The 13,842-nt window shown below is 39.0% G+C and overlaps 1 protein-coding gene across 2 annotated transcripts in view; it reads right to left on the reverse strand.

Annotated features, from left to right (window-relative positions):
- Positions 1-7,416: 7,416 nt before the first annotated feature.
- The window catches only part of LOC124770950, a 96,811-nt gene continuing 90,385 nt past the window's right edge, over positions 7,417-13,842 (reverse strand). For both annotated transcript variants that reach the window (XM_047249251.1, XM_047249248.1), the window contains one exon: positions 7,417-7,530. In XM_047249251.1, the coding sequence (XP_047105207.1) occupies positions 7,526-7,530 (5 nt within the window). In that variant the 3' untranslated portion in view covers positions 7,417-7,525. The remainder of the gene's footprint in view (positions 7,531-13,842) is intronic.

Here is a 13,842-nt window from a genome sequence, read left to right on the forward strand (position 1 = left end):
TTCCTTTTGCTTCCCTTTATGATTAAATGTCAGTTGCAGTAATTCTAGTGCATGATGTCACCTCTTTTCCTGTTAATGTATTTCTGTTTTTCACTTCATACTGTCATGTTCTGCCATCTTTTATCACCTAATTTAATTAGGACTGGCATGGACCAGTTAGGTCCCTCAGCAATCACAAGACTACAATCATTTTCAAAAACTGACTATTGTGAACGCCTGTTTTCAGTTCATTACGTAGGCTACCCTGTGTGGTGCACAACATGCAAGTTTGCTTGAGACATCATAAGCTTGGACAGTTGATCATGGTTCTCTTCCTTGTTCACCTCCCATCCTTACGGCACCATCTGTTATATTTTAGTACATTATAATTATAAATGTAACCTATACTCTCAACTTTAACTTCGGTACATATAATTGATGCTGGTTTGGACATTTTCCTAACAGCTAAGCCCTCTATTCTTTCCCATAGCTCACCAAGGAAGTCATCACTACTGGGTAGGTCTACTGGCTCCCATTTTGACATGCTTGTCCTAAATCTAACATCTCCATATTCATGCCACTTTACATAATGGACACTTCCAAAATTCAGTTTCATTCTCATTAGATTGTCAGAAAAATGGGAAAGAAACTCACATTTGGTTTCCCAACAAAGTGAAGAATTAGCACAACTACAGTAAATCATACACGTTAGCGAACTGCTGACCTAATCCTGCAATATGCCAGGCTATAACGTCATCTGTTCTTTCTTAGAGCATGCCAAAAACAACTGGCTATGAATTCAGTCCGCTCAACATTCAGCCATACTCAACATAAATCATCACTATTTTTTCGAAACAATAATAAACTTTTAAACTTGTGCAAAGTTTCAAGACAACTAGCACCTGTGAACACACTATAAATACTGCTGATCAATCATCTTGACTGCGAAGCCATCGAACCTTGGTACCATGTAGAAATTGCCTCTACATGAGTGGTAACTCTTGCAATATGCAAGCAGAAATGACCCGACAGTGTGTACTGCCATGTCTGTCTTTTCACACTGATTTAATTCTCATTCACTGCATTACAGACACTGTTCATCCGGTGAACAACCAGTCACAGTAGCACTTCACATTCTTATGCGAGTTTGCTTTAATGGAAGTGCAGCTGTGCTGAAAACAAATTTGGTACCCCTGATAAGACTGATGCTGATCGCTGTTATAAAGTTCCCCAGCGAGCTTCATTCTTTGTTACGCAGTATCGTGAAATGCTAGTATGCTGGCATGTGCAGCTCAATCACACGGAAGACAACCTTTTGGCTACCAACTGACAATCCATAAGATAGCCACTGTGCTAATAATGCAATATTACCAGCGTGACTTAATAACTGTACACAGGGAATGTGTAAACTGACTGCAACTTTGGAAGTAACCAAAGCCTTAGAGATCTTGTTGTATAACACCCATGCAACAGTTGCATGTTAACACCCTGCACACTACCATTCAGCCAAGACTGCAACAGAGACTTAGCCTTAACTTAGTGCCAGCTGAAAGATGATGTCCCAAAGATGATAAATCCATAACCTTATGAAAAGGTGTAATACATCTATACTTCATCACAAATCATGGCGGCCAGAGGCTTGCCTGCTCTGTAAAGCTGGACATGTGGCAATGTGTGGCATATCTAATGACAGAAAACAATGATGCAGCAGCCATACATGTTTTTGAACACACAATTCAATGTACATTTTTGAACATGGGGCTCCACAACATACAGTCACTGTATGTTTCCATACCGATCCAACAAAACGGTCAATTGAAACTGCAGTGGGCAAGGGATCATTGATGCTGGAATGAAGGTCAATGCAAACGTCAACTGTCAGAATGGGTGACATTTCCTGTTACACTAGATCAGTTGTCACATCCAGATATGCTATCATTTAGGTGAATGATACCAGATGGAGGGCCAATTGCGCTATGCGACAGTCACTTGGGCTCCTTTGGGACATCTGGTAGTAATCAAAAGCATCATGGCAGTTGCAGACTATGTGACCTGTTGCAACTGATAGATACGTTCATGCCTGATGTGCTCTCCCATGGTGAAGGCATCTTTCAGCAGGGTAACTGTCCATATCACATGTGCAGAACGACTCCACAGTGGTCTGAGTAGCATGGTAACTAACACTGATGTCTCGACCACTCCATTTAGCTGATCTGAACGTGTGGAATACAACTGGTGCATCATACATCCAGAAATGTGTAAAAGACATGTCAAATCCATATCATGTAGAATTATCATTGTATTGTGTTCCACAGGTGGACAAACATGCTATTAAGCAGGTTGCTATATCTTTTGTTACGTTTACTAATGCAGGATTAGTACTAACAGAACATAAATGTACACACTCTTAACCCATCAGTGCCATACATTGTCATAATGCAATGTTTGTAACACTTTCTTAAAATCGTTGATTCCACGACATCAATGAAGCGAGAGTGTTGGCAGTACTGGATTCCGTTCCACAAGACTGTGTAGATAACTACAATGCAACAGTTTTAACAACACATTTAAGTTCTGCGGCGTAAGCGGTGTTGGAAGTCGTCGTTTGCTGTACGACGAAGAAAAATGGAGTATAAGTTCGAGTAACTATGTTTTACACAGTAAGTTACGATATATAATTTGGTTTTTTAGTATGGTTGTGCTTTAAATACTCAAATATATATTCTTGGGAGGTTACTGCTTGCTGTGAAATAAATTACGTTCATTTAGTCCGTTTGAACGTCGGTGTTGCCATATGGCAACGCTAGGCGCTTGTACTCACTAAAAGGACGAATATTTGTTTTTGTTTGTTTTTCAAGAGGTTTCTCGCTTGCTGAGGCGCTGGAGGTTCTTTATAATGACGATATTGAAGGTGATGTGTTTCTTAAACCCCCAGATCTGAATGTAGACACAGATGAAGATTCGGGAGATGAACATGTTGGCGTGTAAGTATGCCTATCATTGGTTTGTAATTGTTTGTATACTGATACCGACTTTATTATGATTTACTATTTCATTTCTTATTTTTACAGATTATTAGACAACCTGTCCTCTCGTCAACTACGAGCTAATGCTGAAACAAGGATGCCAAATAACGAAAGGATTGGTGTTGATTATGAGCACTGTAATCCGCCAGCACCATTAATGCGTACTGCACAAGATCCAATTGTACCTGAAACAGCTACACAACGTGTAAATATACCAGAGCCATCTGTATCTGAGGTAAGTTCTACCTTATTATCGGACAATATCGTGATCTGAGCTTCTGAAAAAGATACGTGTGGGAGGCAGTGGGAGAAAGGAACTGACTTTGACAGTCAAATTACCTCTACATTTCCAAAACCTGACTACTCAAGCTATAGAAACATGTCAATCATTGACATATTAGAACTTTCCATTGGCCAGGAATTTATTGAGCATTTAGTGAAAGAAACAAAGGTTTATGCACTATTTCTCAATTGTCAGGACGCAAAAATTACAGCAGACGAAATATCGTGTTTCATCTCCATTTTGTATCTCAGTGGCTACAATAAGTTACCTTCTAAAAGAAATTATTGGAACTCAAAAGATGACATGAAAAACTTGGCTCTGTCTATGAGAAGAGACAGATTTCTACAAATATGCAGGTTTCTGCACTGTGCAGATAACACTAAGATCCATGGAAATGACAAGGCTTGGAAAATTCGTCCAGTTATGGAGATGTTGAAGAAGTGCTGCATTGAGAATTTTGTACCTGAAGAACACCTGTCATATGACGAATTATATGATGAAGTACTACGGCCACCATGGATGCAAACAGTTCATTCGTGGTAAGGCAATTAGATTCGGCTATAAAATATGGAGCCTAAATACTAAAGATGGATATTTGGTGAATTATGAACCGCATCAGGGAAAAGTTCCTAAGGGAAAAGTAGTCTACGAGGAGTTGTTTGGCAAGTCGGCAAGTCCCTTACTTGTTTTATTGGATGAAATTCCTGAAGTGAACAGAAAAATTTGCTACAACTACAACATGAACAATCTATTTACAGGGGCATCTCTATTTTCATTTCTCAAGTACTGTGGATACTCTGCCATTGGTACCATCAGAGAAAACAGACTTCCTAAGGAATGTATACTGGAAAACAAAAAATTATTTTCCAAGAAAGATTGGGGATATTTTGAGACAGCAATAGAGAAGAGTGATGGATTACTGTATGTGCAGTGGCTGGACAACTCAGTTGTCACAATGATCTCTTCTTCATGTGGTGCACAAGAAGTTGGCCAAGTCAAGAGATTCTCACAACTAAAAAAGCGAAATATAATGAGTCCCAGACCAGAACTGGTAGCCAAATATAATATGTATATGGGAGGTACTGATCAGATGGATCAGAATCTAGCATGCTATCGCATTGCAATAAGAAGCAAGAAATGGTACTGGTGTCTCTTTACATGGATGTTAGATGTCGCCATACAAAACAGTTGGATTTTGTATAATAAAGCAAGAAACCAAACCATTTCTCAGCTTGATTTCAAGACAGACATAGCAACAGTGTACCTCCAAACACACCAAGCTTTACCAAAAGGAGCTGGGAGACCATCTGCATCAAGGGCATGTTCCGACAGCTGCATATCAGATTCAATTAGGTTTGATAAGACTGACCACCTCGTCCAGCACACAGAAGGAAAGAAGAAGAAAAGGTGTGCACACAAGGACTGTAAATCTATTGTGAGAACAATGTGTTCAAAGTGTAATGTGGGATTGTGTATTGACTGTTTTATTCCATTTCATGTAAAATAACGCTGAGTTCAGAGTTTGATGTTTGATTCTTAATTGTACTGTGCTATAAAGTATCAATTGTGTGATGAAGACTGAATAATAAATTTGCACAAAACTTGTATATGTAATAAGAAATTTCAATAACCTACTTATTTTAGTTGTAATCCATATAAAATTAGGTAGTGAAAGCACCTATTGTTGCCATATGGCAACATCAAATATCTTGCTAATGGCGGTAATGACTTTCATCAAAACAACTCTGTTGTGTAATTTATGACTTTTACAAACATAATAACGCAATTTAAAAAAAAAATCACGAAAAAATTAATTCCGGCGCAAAGGGTTAAAGACATATACAGCAAATCTCTTGAGGAAAAATACCTGAGTAAAATAATTGCCATAATCATGGGTCTCCAGTGTTGAGTTTACAAGCCTCGGTGAAGGAAGTGCCATGAATATATTTTTGCTGTCACGTTCTCAAATGCAGAGTTACAAGTACTACATAATGACTATGTATGGAATAATAAGCAGCAAGTCATCATATTTCCTTGGCATTATACTGAATATTGCGTGGTAATTATAACTATTGACAGTGTTAATGACAAAAACACATTTGATTCATGTTTCTGGAGTATTTAATAATAAAATTTTGTAACATCTCAAGCTGCAGATAGGGATTTTTATATTTCACATTATATGTTACCTCAATATAGTACACATTATTGCACTTTTTTCACAATTCTGCCACACTTTAATGTTATTTCACAGGCATTACAATTTATTGTCCCCCTACTACGTGCATTATTTTATAGGCCTTGAGGGCACCAACCAGGAAAATCTATTTGCATAAACTAACAATTACTTGTAGTTACTTTCTGATGTGAAGTAATGCATGTGTCTTGAAAGTACCCAACTGAGTGAAACTTTTGTCACAGATATCACATTGGTGAGGTCCCCTTCCTATGTGGACTAATGCATGTGTCTTGAGATCCCCTGATCTAGCAAAATATTTCCCACAAATCTCACATTTGTGATGTTTCTTTCTAGTGTGAATTGTTACATGCCTCTTGAGAGTGCCTGACCTAGCAAAGTATTTTCCACAAATCACACATTTGTGAGGCTTCTTTCCAGTGAGAATTAATGTTTGTCTGTTGAGACAGCATGACGTAGCAACAGATTACACACAAATCTCACAGTTGTGAGGTTCCTTTCCAGTGTGAATTAATACATGCCTCTTGAGATTCCCTAACCTAGCAAAAGATTTCACACATTTCACACATTTGTGAGGTTTCTTTCCAGTGTGAATTAGTACATGATTCGTGAGATAACCAGATGTAGCAAAACATTTCCCACAAATCTCACATTTGTAGGGTTTCTGTGCAGTGTGAATTAATACATGAGTCTTGAGATAACCTGATGTAGTAAAACATTTCCCACAAATCTCACATTTGTAGGGTTTCTTTCCAGTGTGAAATAATACATGAGTCTTGAGATAACCTGATGTAGTAAAACATTTTCCACAAATCTCACATTTGTGAGGTTTCTTTCCAGTGTGAATTAATACATGAGTCTTGAGACAGCTTGATGTAGCAAAACATTTTCCACAAATCTCACATTTGTGAGGTTTCTTTCCAGTGTGAATTAATACATGAATCTTGAGATAACCTGATGTAGCAAAACATTTCCCACAAATCTCACATTTGTAGGGTTTGATTCCAGTGTGAATTAATATATGAGTCTTGAGATAACCTGATGTAGTAAAACGTTTTCCACAAATCTCACATTTGTGAGGTTTATTTCCAGTGTGAATTAATACGTGAGTCTTGAGACAACCTGATGTAGCAAAACATTTTGCACAAATCTCACATTTGTGAGGTTTCTTTCCAGTGTGTATTAATACATGCGTCTTGAGAGAGTCTGATCTAGCAAAACATTTTCCACAAATCTCACATTTGTGACCTTCCTTTCCAGTGTGAATTAATGTGTGCTTCTTGAGACTGCCTAAAAAAGTAAAAGACTTCCCACAAATCTCACATTTGTGAAGTTTCATTCCAGTGTGAATTAATGAGTGTGTCTTCAGATCGCCTGACCTAGCAAACCATTTGGCACAAATACCACATTTGTTGGTTCTGTTTGCAATATGTAGATCAGCCTTAGCACTGACATTAACAGCTGTAGATAAAATTCCATACGCACTTGTTGCATCATTTGTCATGTGTGTGTTACACATGTCATTAGAGGCCTTCTTTGAAGTTTTCCAAGATTCCTTATATGAAGATTGTTCAATGTATTCTGTAACAGAAACTTCTGGCTCACTATCCAAGAAGATACTGCTTTGATGCTCATCACTATAGTCATATTTTTCATGGTGGCCAGCAGTTAAGACATGATAATTCTCTCTCATTCTCAAATGTGTTTTTAAACTAACCTTACTGTGAAATACCTCACCACACCACTTACAAACATACAAAGGTGGTTGCATCCCATCAATGTGCATAAACACATGCATTATGAGTCTGTATTTTGAAGGAAAGTTCTGTTGGCAGAAATCACAGATATATAGATGTAATTCCTTTTCCCTCTTACTACAGTCATATTGGGTGGCAACTGAGTATTCCTTATCAATAGTGACATTTTCTGTACCAAACTCATGTGCTGACTTCTCCTCGTCTATCACCGAATCATCCTGGACCAGCCCATGGTGACAAATTTCTTCACATGATATGCCACAGCTCCCACCAGTAGTCTGAGTCAATCTGAAGAGTGAGGACAAGAATGTTAAATGTTGATATATATATACAACAAAGAAACAATATTTGAGTGTCCATAAATCCAGTACTATAGGCCACAAGTCATAAAAGTGCATGAGAAATTGCATATTTAGTAACTGTTAATGATTTAAAATTATTATATTCCTCCAGAAGGAAAGAACTGATGAGGTAAAAGTGGTTTAAAAGGAAATTAACCACAGGAAATTCAATAATGATGAATCTGAGTCACTGCTGATTTCATTTGAAATTTTAAGTGAGAGTTAAAATAATTCACTTTCATGTGTTACAATCTTTTCAAAATACAGTACTACAAGTTAACAGTTTACACCAGTTTATTAAATGTATCAAAAAAATTCTTATATTCAAGGTATTTAAGATCTAATTAAGAGAAATATTTTTTAAATGTTCTTCTCCCATTTTCTTTTTTGTTTTGCAAACACTTTCACCTTTGGAAATGATAAATTTATTTCACCTAATTAACAGATTGTTTTTGTTTGATTCCCGATGAGTAAAGAACTAGTGCAAGCTTCAACATTTTGTTAGGCATCTAGAATGGATGTTAATCAGGTGAATAATGATGGTTCATGAACAAGAATCAATGTCACATCAATCAAGGGAAAAATTTGCATACTGATGAATGAATGTAAATGACACACTTGCAGATGGTTTTAATCTAAGACTGTGTTTTTGGCACTGCAACTTGTATGAAGCCTTGCACAAATGGAAATACTGTCTGAAAAGATGGAAATAGTTGTAAGTTTTCCAGTATATTTGCACTGAGCCTTTTTGAAAATTTTTACATCTTCCTAACATCTGGTCATCTGGCATTGCAGAATACCATTGACTGAAGGGCACACATATAAATGGCCACTTCATCACCCATTAGACACTGTTAGCTGACTCCACATATTGTGTGGTAGTGGTAACAGCTGATGCATGAGCTACCCCTGTAGTATCTGGGTCCCATTATTCCACCTGCATTTAAACCCTTTCCCACAGAACAGAACTGTGATGCCTTTCAGGTCCCCAGTATGTGCATCATGTTGGACATGAAAGAGTACCAACTACTAAAGGCATGCATACCCAGTGTTATCTTTTGCTCTGCGACTTTTGACTTTTTTGCGTTTTGTTGGGGATATAGTTTTGCGTGGCATGGTATCTGGTAAATTTCGAGTGTTTTTAAACTCTTCATTAGGATTACATGATTTTTTTAATGTAACTGGTATCATGCTGTGTGTCAGATTCTAGAAGTTGACAACTGTGTCAATAGATATTGTAACTATTTTTAAACTCAATTAGCTACAACATGTATTTTCATACATATGGAAGTAAAGTAACTGAACGTTAATAATTAAGAAAGAAATCAAAAAATATGCAAGTAAGGTTTCAGACAAATAGCTTTCTTTTTCTCAAAGTACTAGATATAAAACTTACAATTAAAATTTTATGCTATACCAGTGAACCATAAACAAACCAGGATAAGAAAGAGAATTTGCTGAAAAATTCAACAATAAATAAAGTTTGATGTTAATTATTTATCAATTGTTTTAGAGACCTCCATGTAACCATTGCGCAGGTACTGGGTACTTGTGTCATATCCTTAATATTTACTGCACTACATTTTTTTGTGGCAGGCACATTCATAAACTGTTCATGCAGTGATAATGGAAGTGCACATGTATTTTATCAACACACATACTACAGCCTGGACAGTAACAGTGCTGATGGCTCACACCACATTTGTTAGAAATTTTGGTACTAAAGCAGTTACCTCAACTTTATTCCTTCCTCTGTTCTCTCGATTCTCAAATCAAAGAGATGTCATCATGAACAAAAACCGTTTCTTACGTTCTATATGTCTATACCGGTACTCTCTATCCAACAACTAGTTGGGTCAGGGATTAATGGGACTTCACCACCTTTACTCGGTCTTTCGGCCGAGGCTGGTTGTGACGTGACAATGCGTATATAGGCTAGTATTACGATGGAGTCACAACTCCCAAAGACCCCCCCCCCCCCCCCGCTGGATTTTGTACACCCCAACTGTCTGCGTCCAGGCAGTGGTCTCGCGGTTCTAGGCTCGCAGTCCGGAACCGTGCGACTGCTACGGTCACAGGTTTGAATCCTGCCTCGGGCATGAATGTGTGTGATGTCCTTAGGTTAGTTAGGTTTAAGTTGTTCTAAGTTCTAGGGGACTGATAACCACAGCAGTTGAGTCCCATAGTGCTCAGAGCCATTTTTTGTCTGCGTCCAGTGTAATTCATGGGAAAGTGCGAGTCTGCAAATGTTTGCGAGCTGTGTAACTGAGGTGAAACGTGGGGACCAGCCCGGTATTCAGCTATTAGGATGAGGAAAACCGCCTAAAAACCCCTTCCAGGCTGGGTGGCACACCGGCCCTTCATCGTTAATCCGCTGTGCGGATTCGATCCAGGGTTGCTGTACCTACCCGAATCCAGGAAGCAGCATATTAGTGCTCTTGGCTACCCTGGTGGGTCGTTTGATACATTGCCATGAAAATATAACATCTGCTTCCATCTACTAAGGAAATATTGTCAGTGCATTTGATGTCAGGGTTGGAGACTGCTGTTTATACAAGCAAGCCTATAAAAAGTTTTTATCTCAGAAACATCAACATCATGCAAAGAAGGTATGTTCTTTTCAACATTTTTATATTATCAAGATTGTTCCAACACTGTTGAATCCCATCTAAAATTCCTCAAGGGAAAAGTACACCTGATTTGTTGTTCAGTGTCTCGATTTCTACCCATCACATTACCACTGAGTAACAGGGCAGGAATCTGCAAAGCAATGTTATATTGTCTAGCACAAACATTGCTTGGGTTGTGCATTTCTCCATTTGAAAGCGTTATCCGTCCCACAGAAGAAGTAATCATGGTGATATGACTATGTCCTCTGTTATCACCACCACCACCACCACCACTACTGCAACCACCAAGGCCCTGTTGTGAATTTGTATCACCAATTTTACAGTCTATTTTTTTTACACAGTCCATTGCAGGCAATGTTACGAATAATGATGATGATGATGATGATGATGATAATGTTAATGATGATGATGATGATGATGATGACAACACAAACACCCAGTCACCAGGCAGAGAAAGTCCCCAACCTGGTCACGAATCGAACTTGGGACCCCATGATCCAGAAGCAACAATGCTAGCTACTAGACCATGAGCTGCAGACAGAACTCATGGAGAATAAGTCCATTCAGGCAGGTTTTCATGATTAGAGAGATGTGGCACACACTGCATATTGTAAAAGACACTAACAGAAGACACGATAACTATTACACTGTAATAACAACAATAAACGCAAGCTGTTGATAAAAACCTCTGCTGAGTAGCAATCATAGAATGAGTGTCTCTGCCAGACGTCATAGCAACTTTATTATGAATTTATTGAGGGGAAAATTGTCTGATGTTTGGGTGCTGCAGTGTGCGCTCTATACTTTGTAGGATGCTGTAACATTGTAATGTAGGAAAAAAGGAGAAATGAACAGAGCGATGATAATGGTGGTTCTGGTACATTTATTAGGATATGATCAGAAGTTATGTGTTCAAAATGGTCTACTGACTCTGCAACATGTTGTATCCATGACATGACATGGTTAACAGTTGCCTACAGCATATTCGGTGTAATCAGATTGATTGTCACCATATGATATCTTTCTGATCAGGAATATCTGGATACATCCCCAATAAATCTTTCAAATATTCCACCATGCTCATGTCACATGAACTTAGGTCAGGGGATCCTCTAAGGCCACATATCTTTAAACTGCCTAGATATAATGTGGGTGATACCAAAGATTTCATGAAACCAATAGTTCACTCGACAACTGACATATCATGCCATCCCATCTCACATCAAAATAATGGTGCAGACACTTGTGGTCTTGAAATGCTTGAATCACGTTACAGAACAGGGTCCTTATAAAGTTCAGATGTCTCTGTACACCTAAGAGGTGCTTGACCTGTCGCCTACAAGGAACAGTGACTCAGAATGAAGGGGCTTGTGAAATCACACCACACTGTCACATAAGCTGAGTGCAGTGGATGTTCCTGCACAAGATTTGGGAGGACAACCCCATATGTGACAGTTCTGTGCATTCATGGCCCCATGCAGAGTAAAATATGCCTTGTACTTCCAAAGAATATTCCCCAGCCAAAAGTCACTCTTTTCCAGGTATGCCAAAAATAAAGACAAAGTCACAGCGTTGTGGCCTATCCTAGGGCTTCTTTAGCAGCAAATTCTGAGCCTTATAGAGATACTAGTGTGAAATGTGCCACAAAATATTTTGAACTGTTGACTGGGGGAGGCACAGTAAGAGGCAGTGTGTGAGAGTGTGAGTGAGAGAGAGACAGAGAGAGAGAGAGAGAGAGAGAGAAAGAGAGAGAGATCCTGTGACAACTCTAACACTTAATGCAGAATTTGAGGCATCTGCTGCATGGTCAGCTAAAAGCAACTTGAATGACCGCTATGGGAATCTGCTGTACCACTCAATTCACCTATTTCTTCAAATTTCTTGATTGTATTCTTCACCATATTTATTGACATGCAGCTCTTCTCAGCCATTTATGTCAATGATATTCTTGCAATGCAGTGCTGCTGTTCTGATAAAACAACTGTACCACCCATGCAAGGCGTCCTCTTCACAATAGGCATTTCATTTCATATGGAAGCCTTAAACCTTTTTAACTGGGTGTATGTCCAGAAAATAAAAATTCTCAGATTTCCCAGTTAGAAACGCGCTTTCCAGGGTGAAAAACGTTTTAGTGGGTGGAAGTACATTTTTCCATCTTGAAAGATATCGTTACCCTAGGAGCTGTAAACCTCATCAATCCCTTAAATGGTTATGGGTTTATAAGATTGTATAGAACTTTCTGACAGTTTAGGAATCTGAACCTAGCAAAAATCAAAGCATTTATGAAGCATCTTTGATGTGTGGCAACATGTCCACTACATTCTTTCAAATAATTTCCGGGAATTCAGCCAGGTAACACTTTCAGCGACCGCCAATATTTCGGCGGGAGAACACCACGCCATATTCAAGGCAAACTGCAACAGACAGGCGGCATATATGCAAATTTAATACCTCGGTTCTCCGACAGAAGCAGAAAAGATAACACACACACACACACACACACACACACACACACTGAACACTAGTGCCACCAAAGATGACCAAAGTCAGACCTATCGATACTGAGATTATGAATTCGCAGTTTGCCTTGAAAATGGCAGGGTGTTCTCCCGCCGAAATATCGGTGGTCGTTGAAAGTGTTACCTGGGTGAATTCCCGGAAGTTATTTGAAAGTTGTATAAGCCAGGAGAAACTCAGGTCTCACATTGTTTACCTCCACAGGGAGGAAATGTATCGGTGTTTACGTAAGTTGGATAAACTTCGTAGCTGTCGAGTTAGACTGTAATGTGCTTTGTCGTTTTTATTGAGGTGTCGTGATGAAAATCATGTCCCAACATTTGCTAAGGTTGTGCACCATATTAATTCTCCTGCCGCCAATCGTATCAAGCAACGTGCTGGCTTGGCTCTTGTTCGCGAAAGGATTCGTTTTACTCGTCGACGTTTGGATTCTGTTTCCAAAGAATTGTATCGTTTTCATTTAATGGTTGCATCCGAAGTGTCTGATTTCACTTGGGATTGGTTGGACGGTGCCTCATGGACCCAAGCTGACTGGGAGTACAACTCTGTTACTGCCCGGCATTTGGCAAAGTTCGAACGTTTTCATCGCGCGGAGTCGGATGTTATATCTCGACGTTCTGTGATAAATCTCACAGAGAAATCTTTTGACGACGCAACCTTATCCGTGCTAGGGAAGGGTTTAAATTTTGCACCCACTCCGAAGAATTTGCCGGTAGTTGATTTTATTAGTTCAATTGAACAGGCAGTTTGCAAACTACCTCCTGACGCTGCAGAGGAAGTTAGGAGGGAGGCATGCCGTGTTTTGACTAGGGCTCGTCCACCCAAGAGTAATGTAACATCAGCAGAGAGGGCTGCTTTACGCTCTCTCAAAGTTGATCCCAGTATTGTTATTTTACCTTGCTTGACAAGGGCAATGCCACCGTTGTTTTAAATAAACATGATTATGTACAAAAGATGCAACGTTTACTAACTGAGTCAGCGTATCGCAGAATCGATGCTGACCCCACGAAAAGTGTTGAGAGAAAGACCAACAGCCTCCTGAAGAAAAGTGGTTTGTCGCAGGACACAATCAAGAGGCTTAACACCTATAGTGCCGTTCCCCCTAGGTTATA

The sequence above is a fragment of the Schistocerca piceifrons genome, unplaced genomic scaffold (assembly GCF_021461385.2).
Source record: "Schistocerca piceifrons isolate TAMUIC-IGC-003096 unplaced genomic scaffold, iqSchPice1.1 HiC_scaffold_846, whole genome shotgun sequence".
In the NCBI taxonomy this organism is placed as follows: domain Eukaryota; kingdom Metazoa; phylum Arthropoda; class Insecta; order Orthoptera; family Acrididae; genus Schistocerca; species Schistocerca piceifrons.